We start from the raw sequence: 21,801 nt of genomic DNA, 5'->3' as shown, positions 1-21,801 counted from the left end.
AGGCTGGAGTTGCTGTATCATTACTGGTGTTGCACTAAGACTTCACGGGGCATGTCCCATGGTTCTCAGAACTGCAGTACGCTGAGCTGCCCTATGAACCCTTTCCCAGTGTATTGTGGGAGAACTCGTCTGTCCCTTCTGTGCACGTGGGCAGAAGTGGTGTGTGAACCTGGCAACTCCTTCAAGGAAACCACTTCTAGCTTGATGTGCTCCCGATTTCTGTCCGTGGCCTTCGTTCCAGCCGGTGGTAAGGCCTGGATCCAGCTTCTTGACTCGTAATGTTGTCTCTTAGGGTTTGTCTACGTTCACAAGTTGCACTGATTTCAGATTTGTCGTCTTAGTGCTGCTGGAAGAACGTTTTTGGTGGAGAGCGCCCACGCTTCGCTGCTTCTGTTCACACACGTGGCAACGCTTGCGTCCACACAGCACGCAGCACTGGGGGCAGGTATCTGTGTCCTCGCTGCCTTTTGGGAGACGTTTGCTGGGCATGGTGGGATAGCCACAGTGATGACAAGGAAAAGGGCCTTGGGATTCAGTCAGTAGCCTGGGACTCAGGTGATCTCGGTTCAGTTCCCGGCTCTGCCCCGGACTCTCTTCATGACCTGGAGCAAGTCACCTAGGAGCAGATTTTCAGAAGGGCTTCATGTCTTGGATGCTCAGGTCTTTGGACAATCCGGCCCTACATTTCCCACTGTAAGCTGCTCAGAGCTGAGCCCCTCTGAAAACCTGGCCTTTAGTTTGGTGCCCAAGTGGGGAGCGGAGCTCTTTTGAAACTGGCCCCAGTTGTGGGTGCAGAGCCCTGGAAAACTAGCCCCCTGTCCCCCTGAATCTCTCTAGACCTTTAGCTTGCCTTGTCTAGTTAGACTGTAACTCTGGGGCAGGGAGTCTCTCTTGCTATGGGTATATACAGCACCTAGCACAACAGGGCCTCAATCTCGTCTAGGCCTCTAGGTGCAGAGTAATAAATAATACTTACGATGATTCTGTCCGGTCACAAGCTCTCCTGTGGCCCATAGATTCCTCCAGAGTGGATAAAAGCTGGATTTTTTGTGGCTAACTTAGAACCCTCTGAAGCCATTTTTGTCACCCTCACGAGGCACAAAAGGCCAGTGGCCCAATTGGTCTCATGCCATGAGTCACCTTTAAATTATCCTCTTCCTGGCTGCTGCATCTGGCACATGAGTTACAGGACAAGCTGCTTACGCTGAACTGACAACTGTGGTGGTGCTCTGCTTATGGGAAAAGGGCCGGGCTGGAAAGAGCAGGATCAGGCGGATTAGAGGCGTGAGGGGGGATACGGTAGAGAAATAAAACCTGCCGTAGAGTGAAAGACTCAAAGCGAAGGTTGCGGTGGTGGTAGGGATAAGGTAGAGAGAAGAAGGCCAAGGGATGACGTAGAAGAGATCCCCTGATCACGTGTTCATGTTCTGTGACTAAGACGGGGATTTTCATAGATTCTCAGGCCAGAAGGGACTTCTGGGATCTTCTGCTGACCTCCTGCATAGGCCAGGCCAGAAAACTGCCGTGAAATCACGTAAGGAAACAGCCAATTTAAAAATTGCCGGTGACAGAAACCGTTAGTAGATTGTTCCAATGCTTAGTCACGCTCGCTGTTACAAATGTGAGCCTCCTTTCCAGCCTGAGTTTCTCCAGGTTCAACTTCTGTTGTCTCCTAGACTGAAGAACCTGTTGCCAAATATTTGTTCCCCGTCTAGGTACGTATAGATTGTGATTGTCACCCCCTTAACCTCCGCGTCAAGTCTTTGGAGTCTTTCACTCTAAGGCAGGTTTGATTTGTTGGGAATTATTTTCCTGAAAGGTGGGGAGGTGGACGGGGTCTAACTTTCAGGTCTGGGCTTTCTCTGGAGGTGGCCTCTTCATCGGAGTGGATCCATGGTGGGTTTTCTGCTGGAAATAAAGCTTTTTGGGCCAATTCACGAATGCCGGGGAATAGACCCGGTGACTGTGAATGGATTGTGGCCCATGTGAAAGTTCAGTGCTCAGACCTTGTGTGAGAAGCACGCAGCACCACTCGCCTTTAAGGCACTTGGCCGTGTGCAGTGGTCTCTGGCAAGCAGCGAGGGGCCCAAGAACTCTGTGCTGCGTCAGGCTGTCCCCCGAGTGCAGGGCGCGCGTAGGTTGGGGGGTCTGGGCCAGACGCTTTAGAGAGAGAGGGCTGAGCCGGGACACTGGAGTCTGGGTCTGGAGCTCGGAGCTGGTTCTGGGGGCCCAGTGTCCATCCCAAGTAGCAGGCTGAGGTTTGAGTAACTCCCTGGGGTGGGGAACCCCCCAGCTGTGGAGCCACTGAGAGCAGATGCAGCCCAATGGGGAGACGCCAGCCTTCCCACAGCCAGAGCAGAGACCACTCCAGCCATGCCCTCTCCCCTGTGCAGGTGTCTGGGAGGTCGGGCCACCTCCTGGCACCTGGGGCAGTTCCCACCTGGGAGGAGCCTTGTGCATTCCAGCCCCTTCCCGCGGCAAGAGAGGCCCCGCCGTGGTTCAGAATTGGGCCCAGCCTGCTTTTTGGGGGTGCAAAAGGCTCCCCAAGGTGCAAAGCAGAAGGAGGACCCGGCCTGGCATCGCACCCATTGACTATGGGAGCCACTGGGTGTCACCGTTGCACTGTATATCCTGGGGACGTCGCCAGTTCTCTGTGCTCCCTGGGGGTGAGGTTTCCAATGGTGGGCATAGAGAGCTCCTGTCCTCTGGCCTGCCCCACGATCTGGCCTGCCCCACGATCTGGCCTCTTGTGCAGGCATTGTGCCGCCATTCTGAGTGGTAGCTTTCTCGCCCGTTCTGGGCACGTGCGTGAGGCCCCGAAGAATCGGGTGTCTGTCTGGCTAAGCACACGGAGACGTGGCCGAGGAGAGACTGGTTGGAGAGTTAAACCCCCTGGCATCCTGGAGTGGGGTCCTCTGGGGAGTCCTTGGCAAAGTCCAGCTGGCTCAGGTCTGAGGGAGTTTTCCTGCCTTTCTGTGTGGCCGGCTGTCCCTGGCTAGACTAGGGTGACCAGATGTCCCCATTTTAAAGGGACAATCCTGATATTTGGGGCTTTGTCTTATAACGAGGCCCATTGCCCCCCACCCCGTCCCGATTTTTCACACTTGCTGTCTGGTCACCCTATGCTAGAGCAGCCCGGTCAAAGATGGCTTCGAAGTGGGGCTCAGACACTTAGGCCAGGCCTACACTACAGACCTGTGTCGTTATACCGACCGTAACCTCCCGTCTGGACGGTGCTATGTCGATGGGACAGCTTCTCCCATGGGCATCGCTACCACCTCAGGGGAGGTGGGTGAACCACGCCGCCAGCAGAGCTCTCTCCCGTTGGTGTAGTAGCTACATGGGTGCTGCCCTGAGCTAGTGCGACTCTCTGCCCTGGCAGTGCTGCAGCTTGCGGCCAGGGCAGGTGTTGAAGAGGAAATCTTTAGGGGAAGAATTGCCTAGATTTTCCCTCACCAAAGCCTTCCCCTGGATCGCCATTTCAAGTGGCGCACACAACAGGGCCCACCCCATGGCGTCCCGTGAGATCCTGTGGTTGGCTTTAAAACAATGGTTTCTTTTTACTTTCCCTCTGACTTTGGAGCCATTGGTGCGTCACATGTTTTCAAGCTTTTCTCTGCAACTTACTTTTAAAAAAAATGCAAGTTGAGACTCTCACTTACTCACAAGACTCCAGGAGTTGAGGCTTTAAGGGAAGCGCCAGGTACTGCACGACTCAGAATAGAATTGCAAGGACTGGTGACGCGGCACAAGCCAAACACGGGGTGGCACGCGGTGAGCTCGTGTCAATTGTCACTGCTGCCTCGCCTTCGAGAGAACAGCCCCGACTGGCACCAGCTGAGGATCTAGCCGTGCCTGTCGAGCTGGAAGGAGGGACAGGCGTTCCAAGCAAAAGCACTTCCCATGCTTTGTTTGCCTGCTGGTGTTGCAAGGTTCTATGAAAAGACTTTTGTTTAATTAGGAAAACCAATGAGCTGCCCCTCCCTTCTGCAGCACCTGCTCCTCTCTGGTCTGCAGGGATCCAACTACACTGCATATGGGGATATAAACAGGCTGAGAAGGGGTATTTCTCAGGCAGCTCTTTGGTTCCAGTTTCCCAGAGAGGATCAGTTACTGGAATGGGATTCTTGCCTGTGATTTCCCCACTCGCTTCTCCCCTCTGTCTCCAGCTACACCTAGTGTAATTTTTTTTTTTTTAACGTGCATCTTCTCCTCTCCCAGGACTCAGCCAGACTGTCTCTGCTGAGGAGCTTCGACAGACAGGGGAGCAGATCTCCAGTGTGACCAGCGCCCCCACAGGTCCCTGGGCTCTCTGCCAGATATTCTGTTTGGTTCCTTGGCAGCAGAACCTGTAGCCCGAGTCCTGGTGCAGTCATTGACACCAGTGCAACATGAGTGTAACGTGCAGCTAGATCAGTGGGAGCATTTTACACCACTTTGCTGGTGTAAACGCCTGGATACGGCAGAATCTAGCCATGTGTTGGTGACCTGTGGCCAGTCCATTATTCCTGCCCTTGAGCCTTCCTTCTTCAGGGGACCAGCGTCCCCTGGGGTTGCTGCATTATGCTATTGCCTGGTATTGATTATGGGCCCAATTCCCTTTGTCCTGCACCTTGTGTTGTCATCGATGCCATGGGGAATCAGGCCCCCTCGGGGTGGAGGGAAGTTCACATTCCCCAGGGCCAGGGGGCAGACGGAGCGGCCTGCTGCATTCACAGCTCCGGCCGCTTCACATCCAAGCGACAGCGTTTCCTGCCTGTCAGGCAGGATGCCTGTGTGTGGTAAAGCCCGCACTGGCCCAGCCGTGACCCAGAACCTCAGCGCCCCTGGGGCATCGGCTCTATTGTTCCTTCCCCCTTTCTCTAGAGCTGTGTCTAGAACGGCACCTGCTGTCACTGCAGCTGCACGGCTGGGTTAGCTCCGACTCCTCACCCATTCAGATGGGAATTTCTAGCACCATCGTGCTGCAATATTCGTGACCTGACTGTGGCCAGGCAGAGGGATGGATTGTGGCATACCAGGAGTGTGACCTAGTGGCAGCTGCTCTAAGCTAGGTATACTCAGGTTTGAGACATACCAGGAGAGGAGATAGCCCAAGGAAGCCAAGACGCTGTGGGGAAGTGATGCTGGTGAATCGGGAGGAAGTGCCCCTGCTATTGCCCCACCAAAATCCTTCCTTGTTGACTTCATGTCCCCCTCCGCATCAGGGCTTGACTAATGCCCCGCTGGTGGTGATAGAGGGTCTGTCTTTCAGATGAGATGAGACGCTGGTGCTGACCCAATGTGCTCACCAAGGAGCCGCTGGCACTTTCCACCCGAGACGGCGCGTTAACCCAAGTGCCAAATTCCAGGGATTCCTCCCAACTCCTCAGTGGTTTCCAGGGGATAACGTCTCTCCTGTTCTGTTGTGGTTTAGAGGCTGCCACCTTCCACCCCACAGGTAGCTGCCTCTCAGCAGAGGGCTAAGTGATCTGTGCATATAGATAGATGGAGAGCTTGTTGGTTTCATTGTGTGTTTTAAAAATAGTACCGAGTAAATAATAATACTTAGCTCTTTACATCAGTAGATCTTAAAGCTCTTTACCAAGGAGTTCAGGGTCATTATCTCCATTGTAGAAATGGGAAACTGAGGCACGGTGATTTGGCCAAGGTCACCCAGCAGGCCAAAGGCAGGAATAGAACCCAGGTCTCCTGTGTCTCAGGCCCTGGTCCATTAGGCCACACTGTTGTCTCCCTTCATTTTTATAAAACAGGCTGTTAATAGTGCAACCGTGGTGGGGGGGGGAAAGAGCGACAACATTATACCCAGATATAAAAGGGTCTTGCTGTCTGAAAGCTGGTAACTCTCAAGTGGGAGCCAGAAGAACAGCTTTGTTTCATTTAACCTGCTAATGATACTCCTTGGCGCTTCTCTATTGCCTCTCGTCTAAGGATCTCCCTACACCGACATTAGGGAACTGACACCCAGCACTCGTTCTATCTCTGTGACGCTGACTCGCAGCATGACAGTGGGCAACTCACAGCCCTTGCTCCATGCCTCAGTTTCCCCATCACTAAAATAGTGACGATAACAATGATCTGTCTTTTTGTGGGAGTTTTCCTTTTTAAACCAACTGCTGTCTCTCTCCTGCTCTCCCCTTCCCACCCCCACCCAGACCTCAGATCTGTGTGGAAAAGGGAAGAGACAGGTAAGCGGAACTTGAAGTGCTCGGACGTTTGGAGACTAACTCCTTTGAATTGTCTCAGGCAGGAGCAGCCAAAGCACAGATCACGGAGTTCTGTATTGCAGCAGTCTGTGACCGGCCTCGCTGGGGGGAGAAATTCACCCCTACACGCGGCTCAATGCCTTTGCATCAGTCCTTTGACTCTGTATTTTTAGGACTTGAGTGATGCACAAGTTTTGTGCTGGGTCTTTGCACAGGGGCGAGTTTCATCCTGCTCTGACTAATCAAGCAAGCTCCAGTGGCTGGGCTAACACGGTTGCCCTAACAATTTCACCAACTGCTAGTTGCTTTCCTGGTTTCCCAACTGCTTCCTCATTCCACCGAGCTCCAGGGTCCAGGTGCCGCCACCGCAAAGACGGTTCTGCTAATGCACTCAAACGGGCTAGTGCAAAGAGAGCTGCATGGGACAACAAAACAAAACTCCCCTTAGGTAGAAGCCGCTGAGAAGCCATGTGGACTGGAGTGTGATGAGTGAACTGTGGCCAGTGAGATAACACGGACTCCAGAAATGTTTCCCCTTTAATCTGTGACAAACCACAGACCTCAGCAGTGGTAGCAAAGACCCTGAGGAGCAAATTCTGTCCTCAGCGACTTGTTTGCTCCTGTTACTGTGCATGGAAGGGAACACTGTATACTGACCGGAGAGGCGTGAAAGGCCCTGCTGGGACTGGGATATGTGTCTGGGCGGCCCTGGTGTGTGTTATACCTGATGCTTAATTTACTAAGTCATCCTCCTTAGCACTCATGCTGCTTGGTAAGACTGCCCGAGTCAGTTCTGATATCCCTTATCCAGTAACCCTTTCCTGGCTGTGGTCTCCTGGCACACCAACGAGGCTTGATCCTTTTCCTTCTCCATTTCAGGCAACGCCTCCGCTTCTGCTCCGTTGTCGTTCCCAGGTGAGATCTTCTCCGAACTGCTTCTGGACAAAGTTTTGTACCCGAAAAATGGGGTTTTGTCAAAAATGAATATATTGGGGAGGGGGGAAATGGAGATGAGATTTTGAGTTTTGCTTTGAAAAAACCAAATGGGTTTAAAATGAAAATTTTGATGAAATTTTTTGTGGAGGCAAAAAAACCCCCTGTTTCCTGACAGGAAATATGACTGGAAGCCATGGGGGAATTTTGCAGCTTCCTGGGCTTGTTCCGTGCCATAGAGCTGGGCATCCGCGGTTTTAGTGAATGACCGACTGATTTGGCAAGGCAAACAGTGTGTCATTTATACAGACGCATGTTCTGTTTCTAATTATTTGACAGATCATTTATGTGTGGCTGATTTCAGCCCAGGAATTATCCATGGATTGGTTTGCTGTGAGTATTAGCAATTTGCCACCTGCACCAGGTGACAGGTCACCCAAGTCACATGATACCATTTCTCTTCTCTCATCGGACGATTCTCTAACCCAACAAGAGCTTCCAAGATGGCCGAGTGAATGTGTCCGGTGCAGAGATGTAGTCCTGACCCTTTGCTTCCCTCAAACAAATAGAAACCCACTCACCAGAATCAAAGCAAATGCCAGCAAGACAGTAGCCTACTACTGGTATCAACTAACGGAGCTACTCCCTTTGCTTAAGTGGTAGCAGTCTGGGATTTGGTGCAGAAGGTCATAGGCTCAAACATCTGCTGATGACCCCTGGTGGGAGTCATGGTGCGTTCGTTACCTAATTAGGGCTAGCCTGTTGCCTGGTTACTTGTCTCACTGTGACCTTCCTCCTTGCAGAGGTGCGGTTAGTCAATGGGCGCAACCGGTGCCAGGGGCGCGTGGAGATCCTCTACAATGGCTCCTGGGGGACGGTGTGTGACGACGACTGGGACCTAGTGGACGCCAATGTGGTGTGCCGCCAGCTGGGCTGTGGCCATGCCCTCGCCATGCCAGCCACCCTGACCTTCGGCCACGGGCGGGGGCCCATCTTCCTGGACAACGTGGACTGCCGAGGGAGGGAGGTGGCCCTGAGTGAGTGCGGGAGCCGTGGCTGGGGCATCCACAACTGTTACCACTATGAGGATGTGGCCGTCACGTGTAACGGTAAAAAGGTTTGGTTCCATCCTACGGCGGGGGGGCAGGGGCAGTGAGGGGGTTACATGACTGATGCCTCTTCAGACCCAGCATCCCTCGTGTCCCTCTTGTGACTGACTCATAGGACTTCCGGTCACCAGGGCCCCCGTGCCCAGCACTGGGCTCTCGGAGGAGATGGTGCCGCGGGGCTGGGCTGCTGGGAATCAGAGGATGGGCCAGCTGCTACCAGCCATCTATGCTAGGGGCCAGAACTGAGCAGCCCCAGGGCCTGGCTTGGGTTGATTAAACTGAGCCCCCCCCCTCCACATCTTTCCTTTTCTGCCCTGCCCTTTGCTCTCACTGCGTCCTGGCCCATGGCACCACATTCCCCGCTCTGTGACCTCCCTTAGGGTAGGTCTGTCCTGCAATCAGAGGCAACTGCAGAGCGTGTAGACGTACCTGGATCTAGCTAGCTCGAAGAGCGAGAGCAGCGAAGCCGCAGCAGCGTCCGCTACCCCTTCGAGTACGCACCCCGGGTCTCCGGCAGCTTTGTCCATCGGTGCCGGAGCAGCTTCACTGCTAGTGTTAGTGGCGCGAGCTAGCTAGTGCTGTCTACACTGCAGTCGGGACAGCGCGTGTAGACGTACCCAAGCTAGCTCTGATTGGAAGGGTCACAGACCCAGTAAGGTTTAGTTTTTCTCTGCTGGGCCTGGTTTTTTTATTCCCAATCACTCACAGACCAGGGGCTCCCCTCTCAGACCTAGTCAGGGTGATGGGGGCAGATGCCCGGAGCTGGGCCAGATCTGCAGACAGATGCCAGCCCAGGCCTAGCAGCGAGGCAGGGGATTTGTGATCCCCTAAGGGGCAGGGACTGATTGATTGAGGAAGGCGTCCAGCCTTGACTGGAGGAAGGGGGCTGACCTGGAGGGGAAGGGGTGGTGCGTCTCAGGCTGCAGCTGTGAAGGGGGGTGGGGGGAGCTGGTCGGGAGGCGAGCTCAGGCCGGCTATTGGGGAGGAGATCTCTGGAGGCTGGGTGGGTTGATCCTGCTGCTGAATGTCCAGGCTGAAGTGCTCCGCTCAGGCCATTGGGGGTTTGTCCATCGCTGTTCATAGCAGGGATGCTGATGAGAGGGAGGCAGAGGCCAGGCGCCGTGTGAAAGAATTCCCAGTGTGTGGGGAGGGGGGTCCCAGGAGGCAGGGCCGGCTTTTGACCCAGAACAAAATGTACCCTGCTCAGCGGTGAACGCAGCCATGGGGGTGACGCTGCCCTGTCTGGGGCTCCTCCCTCCTGCCCAGACTGAGCTCAAAGACACAGACGTGAGTGCTGCTCCGCTAATAACGAGTGACCAGCCCTCCAGCTAGCCTGGTCTGCAAGGGAAAAATGACCCTTCCCTCTAGCACTACACACAGGTCTGAATAGCACTTAGCCCGTCTGCATCACTTTGCAAACAGGGACCAATCCCAGCAGCAGGATTGAGTGTCATTGTCCTCAGTTTCCCTCGCAGAGAGGTGAGGTAACTCCCCCAAGAGTGGTCCGGGTCAGAGGCAGGATTCGAACTCGGATTCTTTGCTCAGCGTTGCCGGCTCTCGCAGGTTGATTGCGAGTCTCCTGATATTTGCCGTTTTTCTAGCTGGCACAGCCACGTGTGTGAACATCGCTGCTCTCCCCTGGGCTCTGGAGGCTGGGGCAGCGTATCCAGCGGGTGTATTTATTACGGGGTGTGCGGGAAAGGAAAACAAGTAAAGCCACCCTGACGCCCAGCCTGGCTCTGGTTCTCTTTGCAGAGCTCTCCCCGACCCGGGCAAGCAAAGGACCGACGAGCAGAACCGCCACAGCCTTCCTGCAGAACGGGAAGAGTAAGCTTGTCGGAGATCGGCTTCTCGCTCCTCAGATTCCCTCCCTGCCTCCTACTCATTGTCTGGCGTCTTTCCGCCGGAGGCCAGGCCAGGGCGCCCACTCTCCCCATACCTTACCCCCAGGCATGGGCCAGCTCCCCCACTGAGAGCAGAAGAGGCAGGTGAGACCAAGGCTAAGGATGACCCCAGTGAGTTATTGAGGTGGGGCTGCTGCGTAGACCAGGGGCCGTCCAGAGCGGGTCTCCCACTTTGCAGGCGGGACGTCCCAACTCCATGGGCTACTTTTTGCTGCCACGTGCAAACTCGCGTCTCACTTGCTGCTCCCCATCCCCTCTAAGCCTCCTTGGGCACGGCCTGCTCCTGTCGCTCCCGTGGGATCCCGCTCTGTGCTCTGCCCGCCCCGGGGAGAGCCCTAACGCTAACCCCGGCTGCCCTTGTGCAGGCGATGGCAGCATTCGGCTGGTGAGCGGCGCCGACCCCTGCCGGGGCAGGGTGGAGATATTCTACCAAGGGACCTGGGGCACAGTGTGTGACGACGACTGGGGCATGAGCGACGCCAGCGTGGTGTGCAGGCAGGCGGGCTGCGGCCGCGCCGTGGCACACAAGAGCAACGCCTACTTCGGCTACGGCACGGGGCGCATCCTGCTGGACAACGTGAACTGCGAGGGCAGCGAGCCCCGCCTCTCGGCCTGCTACAGCCTGGGCTGGGGGATCCACAACTGCGGGCACCACGAGGACGCGGGGGTCATCTGCACAGGTAAGGGCGCAAAGCCTCATGGGAACGGCCACCATCTTGGCTGACCCGCCGGGGATCGGACCGAGGCGCAAGCCGTGGCCCGTGTGGATTGGGCGCGGAGGGGGCCGTGCTGATTGGAGGATTACCACCCTCCCCCATCCAGAGGCAGCTCAGCACAAGCGTCTGAGCCATGACAGTGCCAGCCCTGGATAAGCCTTGACCGAGACCAGCCCTCCAGAGCAGAACGCCTGAGTCCCTACGGGCAGATCCAGGCCCATGGGGGGAAGGGGCAGGGCTGCAGTGGAATCAGACCCTCTGTAATTGGCTCTGGAGAGGAGTGAGTAGCACGCACCGAGCCATGGGTTCCATCCCTGGTCACAGCTACTGCTCAGAGCTGTGCAAAACAACCCTACTCTGCTTCCTACGATCGTGACGCTAAGTCACACAGGGAGACTGTGGTGGGGCAGGGACTTGAAAGTAGGGCTCACAAGGCCTAGGGAACTAGCCACTGGACCGTCCTTCCTCATTACCTGCTAGGCTGGAACCCAGGAGATGGATAAAACACAATGGAGAGAGGCTGGGACTAGTCTGAGCAGCAATTGGCAAGGGAAATGACTCTGGCTGCCTGCGACTTCCCGGCGCTGGTGGAAAACAAGCTGCCTTGGTCAGGAAGTGGAGTGATTGGCTGTCAGCGGCTGGGCACTCAGCCATCCCCGGCCTCCCTTTCTCTTCCCCTCTTTCAATTCTGTATCTCTGTTGATTACCATTTATAATGTTAATAATCCCCTTGAATTCCCTCATTATCGCAGCTAATGACTGGCACACTAAGTGCCGTCACTTTTGCTTCCCAGCGATTAACTAACAAAGAGGCTGATGGGCGCAAAATGAGCAATTTTCTCAGGCTGTTCCTTTCTTGCCTAACTAGCCATTGTCCTGCAAGCCGGGGAGATGGAAACGCTGGCCCAGAGAGCCTCGGTGGGCAGGCGTGTATGGGGGTGGGAGCTGTTCTGAATGGGGGCGCCGGGTCCACGGAGCTGGGAGAACTGAACCTCTAGGGGAGATCGGCAGCCAGCCGAGAGAGGGGGCCTTGGTCCCGGCCCGCTGGGTGGAGAGAGACATCTAGGCGGAATGGGCGGGAGCGCTGTGGTGTGAGCGGTGCACTGTACCTGGGCCTAGCCGCCGTCACTGCCAAGCCCGGTCAGGTGCTACAATATTAGTTGCCAGGTGTCCAGTTTTCGACCGGAATATCCAGTCAAAAAGGGACCCTGGTGGCTCCGGTCAGCACTGCTGACCAGGCCGCTAAAAGACCGGTTGGCCGCAGCACCAGGTGGGTGGGCAGGCTCCGCGCAGCTCCCAGGAAGCTGCCAACGTGTCCCTCTGGCTCCTAAGCAGAGGGGCAGCCATGGGGACTCTGCGTGCTAACCCCACCCCGAGTGCCGGCTCCACAGCTTCCATTGGCCAGGAACCGTAGCCAATGGGAGCTGCGGGGGCGGCACCTGCGGTCTGGGGCAGCGCATGGAGCCACCTGGCCACCTGAGCTAAGTGCTGCCCGGAGCCTGCACCCCAAACCCCTGCCCCAGCTCTGAGCTCCCTCCCACACACCGATGCCTTTGGCCCCAGCCCAGAGCTCCTTCCTACACCCCAAACCCCTCATCCCTACCCCAGAGCCCGCACCCCAGCTGGAGCCCTCACCCCCCCCACCTCAACCCCCTGCCCCAGCCTGGACCCCCTCCCGCACCCTGAACCCCTCACTTCTGAGGCCACTCTAGAGCCTGCACCTCCAGCCCAGAGACCTCACTCCCTCTCACATCCCCACTCCCTGCCTCAGCCTGGAGCCCCCTCCCACACTCCCAACCCCTTGGCCCCATCCCGGATCCTGCACCCCAACCCCCTGCCCCAGCCTGGTGGAAATGAGCGAGTGAGTGAGGGCGGGGCAGAGTGAGTGATGGGGGGGGATGGAGTGAGTGGGGGCGTAGCCTCAGGGAAGGGGCGGGGCAGGGGGCAGGGCAAGGGGATTCGGTTTTGTGTGATTAGAAAGTTGGCAGCCCGATGCTACATGGAGCCCCGAGTGCTGGGATGGCTCCTCACGTCATCTGCACCTCAGTACTAACAGGGGAGTCGGTTGCAATTTGTGCCATTTCGTGCCAGCTAGAAGGAGTTCTTGGGCATGTGGCAGGTGGCCCTGTGCTGGGCAGCATGTGGCTACCCTGAGCCTCCAAGCAGCATGGTTTGGTAGCCAGCCCACTTCTCGCTTCGCTGTGGTCAATGCCTCTGGCTTCCCCTGGGAAAGGGGTGAGGAAGGTGGACCCCAACATGCCGGCCACGCTCCGCCGGGGTGGCAGCAGGACAGATTCACCTGCTTCCTTTCCAGCCGCGGGCCCAGCTCTCCGGGGATCTGGATAACGGGGCCTGGCTGAATTCAACATTGGGGTTTTTTTTGTTTTTTTGGGGGTTTTTTTTTTGACACTATTGACTCATAATATGGATGTTTATTTTAAAATTTTTATTTATTGACACTTGCCCAAAATGGCGGCTTTTAAGCATTTTTTTAAATTTTGACCAATTTGAATGTTCACAGTTGTGGGACATTACAGGGGTCAGTCAATAGGAAGGGTCTGGATAATTGTTTAATGACAGAAGAGGTTGAGATTCCAAAGGTTAAAAGCTTTGTAACCGTTGGCACACAAATTGTCAATATCACAGGTCAAAATATACAAAGTAAATAGCCTGAAATCAAACTCTAGTAAGTCCTCAGCTGGCATTTTTTGTATAAGTTGAACTTCTCTAGTCTGGCACCCTCGGGACCTGACCGGTGCCGAACCAGAGGATTTGCCGAACCACAGGAAGTCAATGCAGAGTGCCAGCGGGTCTCCATAGGCACGGGAAATAGGGGTGTGGGGGTGCTGCAGCACCCCCAGGCTTTGCACCCAATGTGGCCCCCTCCCGGGGGGCTCTGATGCCGGCCCCAGATCCCAGCTGCCAACTCCTTGCCCAAGATCCCAACAGCCGGCCCCAGGTCCTCCCCCTCCCTCCTGGAGCTCGAATGCTGCGAATCAGCTGTTCGCAGCACTCTGGAAGCGCTGGGAGGGAGGAGGAGGAGTTGGCAAGCGCAGGGCCGCGCGGCGTGTGAGAGGCTCTGGGGAAGGGGGCAGAGGGGGGAGCTTGGTGCTGGTGGATGTTCCGTACCCACTAATTTTCCCCCGTGTGCTCTAGCCCTGGAGCACCCGTGGAGTCGGCGCCTATGCCGGCCCACGGATGTTGCTGGCCCATGGAGTGCCGGATTAGAGAGGTCCAACCTGTACGCTTCAATTGCTATTGACAGAAATATTTTTTCAGCGGTTTGGGCACGTACAGGGAAACGGATATTTACTGACATTTACCGATAAAAATCAAATCCTTTCAATCCGTCGTCTAACACACACTGATCCCAACCTGTGGGTTACCACCTAAGTGCATTTAGCAGGACACTAAGCTCTGAACACGTTCCCAAGGCACCGGCCAGGGGCTGAAGTAGGAGCTGCTACGTGCAGCTGGAGGAGTGAAGAATGATTGACACCTGTCTATCTGTTCTCTGGACGGGCTCCCTTCTGGCCGCCCATCCTCTCAAAATGACTCCGTGCAAACAAAGTTACGGGCTGCTGGTCATGTGGCCTCTGCCTCTCCGTGTGTCTCCGCAGGGCTGCGGGTCTCAACGGTGGCACCATTCACCACCTCGGCTGGCCGGGACTACGGAGAGTCATTCACCGACACTGCCACAGGTAAGGCCAACGTGGCCTGTTCCTCCATCCGGAGGGAAGATGCGTGCAGACACCTACAGCTGCAAGGCAAGTGCATTGATTCTAGCAGCTACCCCATAACATTGTCCTGTGGAGGACACAGCTGTGATCCGAACCGGCTCACTGTCCTTCCTGGCCCAGCCCCCTGTACTGGGGAAGCAGGGCTCAGATCCCCTGTCCTGGGTTTTCTTCTCGCCATCTCCTCTAGAGACGCTGGGTGGCCTAGAGACACGGCTGACGAGAATTCAGCACAGTCCAGAGTGCTGTTCAGGTCATGCCGGGCTTCACTCCATCCACAGCACTGGGTGGGTTCCTTCCTGGGGCCCAGCAGCAGGATCACAGGGGCTGCAAACGTCTCCAGGTCCCTGGAAGCCTGCTAGTGGGATGCTCGCTGCACAGCTCTCCCCAGGGGTGCTGGGCTCTGATTTTGTTGCTACAGCCACTTATGGCATCCTGGGGTGGCTGTGATGCCAGGGAAATTCACCAAGGTCCTGCTTCAATGCATAGGGTGATGCCTTGCACAAAGAACTGCCCCCCATAGGGTCTAAAGGGGCCTGCTTCTCATCAGTCAGTGGTGAATTCCACCCTGGGTTCCTTGGGCCCAGGAGCCCCATCAGATCCTGTATCCTTTGGGCATGAGGTTGCATGGTGCGTGCTGCCATCGCGGGCGAGGGTGCCCCATCAACGGAAAACAGCCTGAGAGCAGGCTTTCCCCTGAACTCCCACCCTCCTAATGCCGCTGCTTGTCCTTGCAGTCACGGATGCCAGAGATCAGCCCTCGCCGGAGACTGAAGTGATCACAGTGGCGCTTCTGGCCGCAGGCAAGAGCAGTAAGTGTGTGCGCTCCCCGCAGGCGGGGCGTTGGCTCCGGACGGCCCAGGGCGTGTTCAGAGATTCCCCGCAAAGCCCAGGCAGCCACACGACACGCCTGCACTGGGCTGCCAAGGCTCGAACGAAAGCCTCGAGGGCCCCCGGTTCTCAGTCGCAGCCCTGCCGTATTCACTCAGCCCCTGCTCAGCCACATGGAGCACGTTGCGCCATTTATATGGCGGAGTAGCCGGTAGAAACGACGAGTCCCAGCAACGCCATGCTCTAGCTTGAGCCTAAAAGGGAGCACGGCATGCTGGGACCTGTAGGGTCTCTGGGCCCTACCGCCTATCCAAGATGAGGGCTGGCGCTGCAGAGCACCGGGCTGCACTGGGCCCATGACTGTATCGCTCCCCACCACCTGCCTCAGACAGAATCTCTCGACTTTCCGGCCTTCCACGTCACCTTTGCTCTCCGGGTCTGACCAACAGGTGGCAGCATCAGGCTGGTGAACGGGAACAACAGCTGCCAGGGCCGGGTGGAGGTTCTGTACCGTGGCACCTGGGGCACGGTGTGTGACGACGACTGGGGTTTCACCAACGCCCAGGTGGTCTGCCGGCAGATGGGCTGCGGGGTGGCGGTTGCGGCCACCGCCCTGGGCTATTTTGGTTACGGCACCGGGCCTGTCCTTCTGGACAACGTGGATTGTGCCGGCCGGGAGGCTAACCTGGCGAATTGCTTTCATCTGGGCTGGGGGCAGCACAACTGTGGGCACCATGAGGACGCCGGCGTCATCTGCAGAGGTGAGATACGTGTGGGTGCTCCACACAGCGCATCCTACCCCGCCCCAAGCAGCACACCTGGTTCCAATTCCCTCCAAAGCTAGCCAGATCTGGGAGCACCCCTGGGGAGGGAAGGTGATCCTAGGCCGGGCGTGCCACCAGCAGCCGGCCTCAGCATGCCTCGGGCCCCAGGGAGTGCCATCCGAGTTCCTGCAGCCTCTCTGGGTGCGCCGTGTGACCTGGGAAGCTGGAGTCCAGCCGCTCGAGCGGGAGATGGGCCACGCGGGGTGTTTGGGGCACATCGTATGTAGTCCGGGGCTCGGGGTTTAGTTCAGGTTGGACTTGGAGTGGGCTGGGCTTTCAGTGAGACTCCAGCCCAGCTCGGTGGAATCCCACGAGACCCCGGGGGGAATTTCAGACAAGCCCAGAAAGGCTCCTCCTGCTTCTGGATTCCCCCAGAACCGCAACCTTAGGGTCAGGTTCAGATGGGGAGGATTCGAATCCAAGCTCCCAGAACTTCAGAGGGTTCAGGTCTCAGGTGCTAGTTTTGGCCCAGTCCCTGGGTTTGAAGCCGGTCATCATTTCCAGAGTGGCACCCACTGCGGAACGGGATGCTGTCATTACGTGTGACCGATAAGGCTTTCTGCCTCCCCCGCGAATCCCAGTGCCTGCTGTCAGGCGATGTTTGCCCTTCCTCTGCTTCCTAAACGCCCCACACCTCAGCAATCTGCAGGGCGTCTCCTCTCCCCGCTGCCTCGCTCCAGCCCCCGAGCTGGAAACCAGAGATGTCCGATCATTGTTCTTTTCATCCATCCTTTGCTGGAGCAGGTGTGGACGAGTCCGGGGACCATTTCAGAGAAGATGTTTCTGCGACCACCACCTCAGCCACAACTCGTCCCAAGGACGGTAGGTACCCCATGGGGCCAGCAGCACCCCCCAAACCATCCTCAGGCAGTCACAGGTCTCCTCCCAGAGAAACCCCCTGGGGCCAGTGTTTGGCAGAGAAGCCAGAGACAAAGGCAGCTGAGGGCTGGTCTAGATAATGCCTGGTCCTGCCTTGAGTGCAGGGGATTGGACTAGAAGACGTCTCGGGGTCCCTTCCAGTCCTATGAGTTTGATTCTATGATACCGCCCGTGGCATTGGCTGAAACGTCGATCAGAAGTGATGGCTGCTATCCCTGTGCTGTGGAATCATATGGTTGACTCCCTCCCACAGTGTCTGTCATCGGTGGATCTCAAAGCACCTTTACTGTAGCACAGGGGTGGGCAAACTTTTTGGCCCGAGGGCCACATCTGGGTATGGAAATTGTATGGTGGGCCATGAATGCTCACAGAATTGGGGTGTGGGAGGGAGTGAGGGCTCTGGCTGGGTGTACGGGCTCTGAGATGGGGCCAGGAATGAGGAGTTCAGGGTGTGGGAGGGGCTCTGGGCTGGGGCAGGGGGTTGGCGTGGGGGTGAGGGCTCCGGATGGGGGGGCGGGCTCTAGGGTGCAGGAGGGTGGGACTGAGGGGTTCAGAGAGCGGGAGGGGGATCAGGGCTGGGGCAGGGGGTTGGCGTGGGGGTTGTGGGGGTGAGGGCTCCGGATGGGGGTGTGGGCTCTAGGGTGCAGGGGGGTGGGGCCGAGGGGTTCAGAGAGCGGGAGGGGGATCAGGGCTGGGGCAGGGTGTTGGGGCATGGGAGGGCGGCAGGGTTGCAGGCTCCGGGCGGCGCTTACCTCAAGCAGCTCCAGGAAGTAGCGACATGTCCCACCCTCCGGCTCCTACATGAGGCGTGGCCAGGTGGCTCTGCCGCACGCTGCCTACTCCACAGGCACTGCCCCTGCAGTTCCCATTGGCCCCATTTGCTGGACAATGGGAACTGCGGGGGTGGCACTTGGGGCAGCGGCAGCGTGTGGAGCCCCCTGGCTGCCCCTACACGTAGGAGCCGGAGGGGGGACGTGCAGCTGCTTTGGGGAGCCGTGTGGAGCAAGCCTCCGGCCCGGTAGTTTGCCCACCCCTGCTGTAGCCGCTGTCTATCCCAGTGAGGTAGATTAGCCGAGGAGGTTAAGCTGGGTGACGTGGCACGGGTCACACAGCCAGGCTGAGCCGGGAACAGAACGCAGGCTTTCTTGCTTCGTCAGATGCTCTATCCACCAGATCGTACTGCTCCGGGGTCCTGAGGCCTGCTCCCCTGTTCTGGACCCTGTGCGCCCTCATCTCCACTGAACTGCTAATACCGAGGCACTGGTGATGCTGGCCCCTCGCTCCCAGGGCAAAGTGAGCCACAGGACGGGGAGCCCGCATTCGCGGGACCCTGTCTTGGTTCCCTCATTGGCTCCTCCTCTGAGCACCTGTCTGTACCAGGGCAGCAGGTGCCTGCGTCCCGGGGGGCGCGGTGGGGGACTGCGACGCGCTCGCCGGTTCTAGGCTGGAAGCTGCTTCGAGTGCCCAATGCTGCTATTGCTCTGACGGTGGCTCGGCTGGGTGGATTCACTCCCCGTCTTACCGGGGGGAATCGAGGAAACAATTCCTTTGTATTAACCCCGTTAAGGAGCAGCCTTGCGTCCAGCTTGCTGGGATCGGAGAGCTGCTGCGAGTCCCCAGGAGGAAGGCAGAGGGCAGCCGGATGACGGGTGCTGTTCAGATGCCAGGGTTCTGTTGGGCAGGGCCTCCGGCTGCCCCGGGTCCCCTCACCCCACGCTGTCCCACCCCCTGCAGGATTCCTGCGCCTCGTGAACGGCAGCCACCGCTGCGAGGGCCGCGTGGAGATGTTCTACCTGTCCCAGTGGGGGACTGTGTGCGACGACGCCTGGGACCTCCGGGACGTCACGGTGGTGTGCCGGCAGCTGGGCTGCGGGGGCGCCCGGGCAGCCTGGGGGGAAGCGCGCTACGGCCCAGGCACCGGCTACATCTTCCTCGACAACCTCAAGTGCAAAGGCGACGAGCCCTCCCTGCTGCGCTGCTCCCACATCCGCTGGAACGTGCACAACTGCGACCACTCGGAAGACGCCGGTGCCCTCTGCGGGCTGCTATGACCGGCTCTGTGCCCACGGCCGCCCAGAGACGCCCGGGTGAGTCCGGGGGGCGGGTAGATCCTCTCTGTTTCCCCTACCGTGCCCCATCCGAGCCCAGGGCAGTAACGTGTCTGTGTGAGGGCAGACCAGGCCTTCAGGCCGAGTGCCCCCCTTTGCTGATTAAAGGACAGTGGCCAGTCCCAGGAGGTGAGGGCAACCCCTGAGCTCAGACACCCGTCCCAACCAGAACGAGTCCCGCTCTCCCGGTAGCAGAGCAGGCGTCGAACGGGAATGCCCCCCGCCCCCCCGGGAGCCGTTCAAAGGCAGCAGCTCTAAAGCAGGCCTAAAGCGAAAGGAGCCACCTGGCCGTGGTGGCCCGGCCTGTCGCTCAAGCTGGCTCAGCTTACCGGAGTGAGGAGCCGGGGGTAAGCGCTTTGGTTCAGAGGCCCCGGGATCTGCCCTGAGTTGTCCTTTGGCCGATCAGCCGGATGGAAAGCCCTGGCTGTCAGCTGACGTTGGCTGTTCCTCTTTCAGACCGACGCCGGCCCAAAGCGTGGGGAATTCCAGATGCCAGCGGCACCTGGCACAGGGCGGGCGAGCCAGCTGGTGCACCTATGGCACTGATGTCGGTGGGAGAGGAACACCCGCGTGACCTGTACATCGCTGTATATAGCACGTCTGTAACGGGCATGGAAGCCCTATTCTCGCTGCCATGCCCAGCAGGCCCCACCCCACCCCAGGGGCACTGGCGAATGCTACTTGGACAAGTGCCAGAGCCTCCTGCCTGACCCGTTACCCATGAGGCATAGAGCAGAGCTCCAGCCACTCATGGGCATCTCTGCAAACTCTCTGGCAGGGGAAGTTTTTGTCCCAAGAAAAACCCCAGAACGGAAGAAAAGCAAGAAGGAACATCGCTGCCCCGCAGCGTCTCTCTAGGAGAAACGGCAGAGACACACAGACCCAAGAAGCAGAGCCCATGGAGAAGGCAGAGAACGCTGGTGCCAATCTAGCATTGCTCGACTCTATGGAGAGTCACTGGCCTCGGGAGCTGGAACGGGCTATTCTGCAGGGTCGCTGGCGTTCAGATACTAGCTGTGGCCAGCTCTCATCCAGCCCACGGTCATAGTAACCAAGGGTCACATTTTCATATGTGCCCGTGTCCCATTTTCCAAAGTGACGTAGAACCAGATCCTCAGACGTATTTAGGTGCCTAACTCCCGTTGGTTTCAATGGAGTTAGGAGTCTACCATTGAGGATCTGGGCCCTAGGGTATTTAGGCACTTAAAGATGTAGATCTCAATGGTAATTATGTGGGCAGGCGCTTTAGAAAATCCCGCTAACTGCTTCTGCATCTTAAAATCTGGCCCGAAACCCCATGAAAAGCCAATGGAGCTAAGTTCCTAAGTCATTTTTGGAAAGGGACCGGGCCTTGTAAGTCCCATAGGAGCCTCTGAAAATCTTGTCCCGCATCCTGTTGCAATTGGATCTACAGGAGATATTTGGCAGCAGGTCTCAGTCCATGTCCCTGTGGCCAGGTGTTCCCATCAGAATGACCCACCACCCTGCCATGGCCCTCAGAACTGATCCACGGGCAAAGCTCCTGATCTGCTCCTCGAACGGGTGTTTGTGGATCTGCCCCTGGATGGGCCATTTGCAGGCCCCTTTGTGCATTAGAAATCTAGGCCCCGCTCCAGCAATCAGATCCATTCGGGTTTGCCCCCTGGAAGTCAACGGGGCTCCGTGTGCCCAGCACAGACCTGACTCCTGGGGACTGATGCATTAAAAACGTGGCGCTGAACTGGTGCGTTTCTTGGACCCACTTGGATGGTTCCACCTGGCAGCCAAGACGCCCGTGGTAGCCCCACTCGCTCTTGCGTATTTCCCAAGGAAGCTCTGTTTGCATTCTCGGATCCTGGCGAAGAAGTCTGGAAACCTGCTGGGATCCTCGAGGTTTGTCATTAACCCTTTGTCATTTCCCCTGCTAGGAGACTGGAGAAATGCTATTTTTTGGCGGAGGGAAAGGGAGGGGCTTGCTTAATTACGACTGAGGCAATCCCAGGCCTCTCTGTATAATTCCTTTGTTAATAACGGAGCGTGCCTATTCCGGTTTTTCCACTTTTCTTATACATTTTTTGGTGTGAATAAATAAAGTGTGCTGAGAACCCGCGGACTCGTTGCTCTGTGAGTCACAGCTCAGCTGGCTGCGGTCAGTGGATTCTGAACAGTCACTGTTTACAGGCTACACCAGAGGGTGCAAATTCAAAGTAACTTCATTGACGTCAGTGAAGCTGCTTCTGATTTACACCGGTGTCGCAGATCAGAAGTATGGGCTGAGGTTTTCTGTTCTCTAGTTGCCTGGAATACATGCTCAGACCACAACTTTTGGATGGAGATATATATATTTTAGTGCTAGATCCTCAGCTGATGTATATTAGTCTATTAGGGGGGTCGCACTTGGAGGCTTGCTGTGTGAAAGGGGTTGCCAGTAAAAAAGTTTGAGCCCCACTGGCATAGGGACAGCTATGACTGTGGTGTTGCCTAGTGGTTAGAGCAGTGGACTGGGACTCAGGAACCGCAGGTTCTGTTTGTGGCTCTGCCAGTGACCCTGGGCAAGTCACTTCCCCTCACCATG

At 57.1% G+C, this 21,801-nt stretch overlaps 1 protein-coding gene across 4 annotated transcripts in view; it reads left to right on the top strand.

The window, feature by feature from the left end:
• SSC4D (scavenger receptor cysteine rich family member with 4 domains) overlaps positions 1-21,262 on the top strand; it is a 45,073-nt gene extending 23,811 nt beyond the window's left edge. For all 4 annotated transcript variants that reach the window (XM_039507297.1, XM_039507299.1, XM_039507298.1 and 1 more), the window contains 10 exons: positions 7,086-7,121; positions 7,943-8,248; positions 10,004-10,075; positions 10,518-10,832; positions 14,489-14,569; positions 15,343-15,417; positions 15,886-16,197; positions 17,005-17,082; positions 18,874-19,226; positions 19,704-21,262. In XM_039507297.1, the coding sequence (XP_039363231.1) occupies positions 7,086-7,121; positions 7,943-8,248; positions 10,004-10,075; positions 10,518-10,832; positions 14,489-14,569; positions 15,343-15,417; positions 15,886-16,197; positions 17,005-17,082; positions 18,874-19,190 (1,592 nt within the window). In that variant the 3' untranslated portion in view covers positions 19,191-19,226; positions 19,704-21,262. The remainder of the gene's footprint in view (positions 1-7,085; positions 7,122-7,942; positions 8,249-10,003; positions 10,076-10,517; positions 10,833-14,488; positions 14,570-15,342; positions 15,418-15,885; positions 16,198-17,004; positions 17,083-18,873; positions 19,227-19,703) is intronic.
• Positions 21,263-21,801: the final 539 nt, after the last annotated feature.

The sequence above is a fragment of the Mauremys reevesii genome, linkage group 20 (genome assembly GCF_016161935.1).
Source record: "Mauremys reevesii isolate NIE-2019 linkage group 20, ASM1616193v1, whole genome shotgun sequence".
NCBI lineage: Eukaryota > Metazoa > Chordata > Testudines > Geoemydidae > Mauremys > Mauremys reevesii.
The sequence above is the reverse complement of the archived record's forward strand: the minus strand, read 5'-3'. Positions and strand labels throughout refer to the sequence as shown.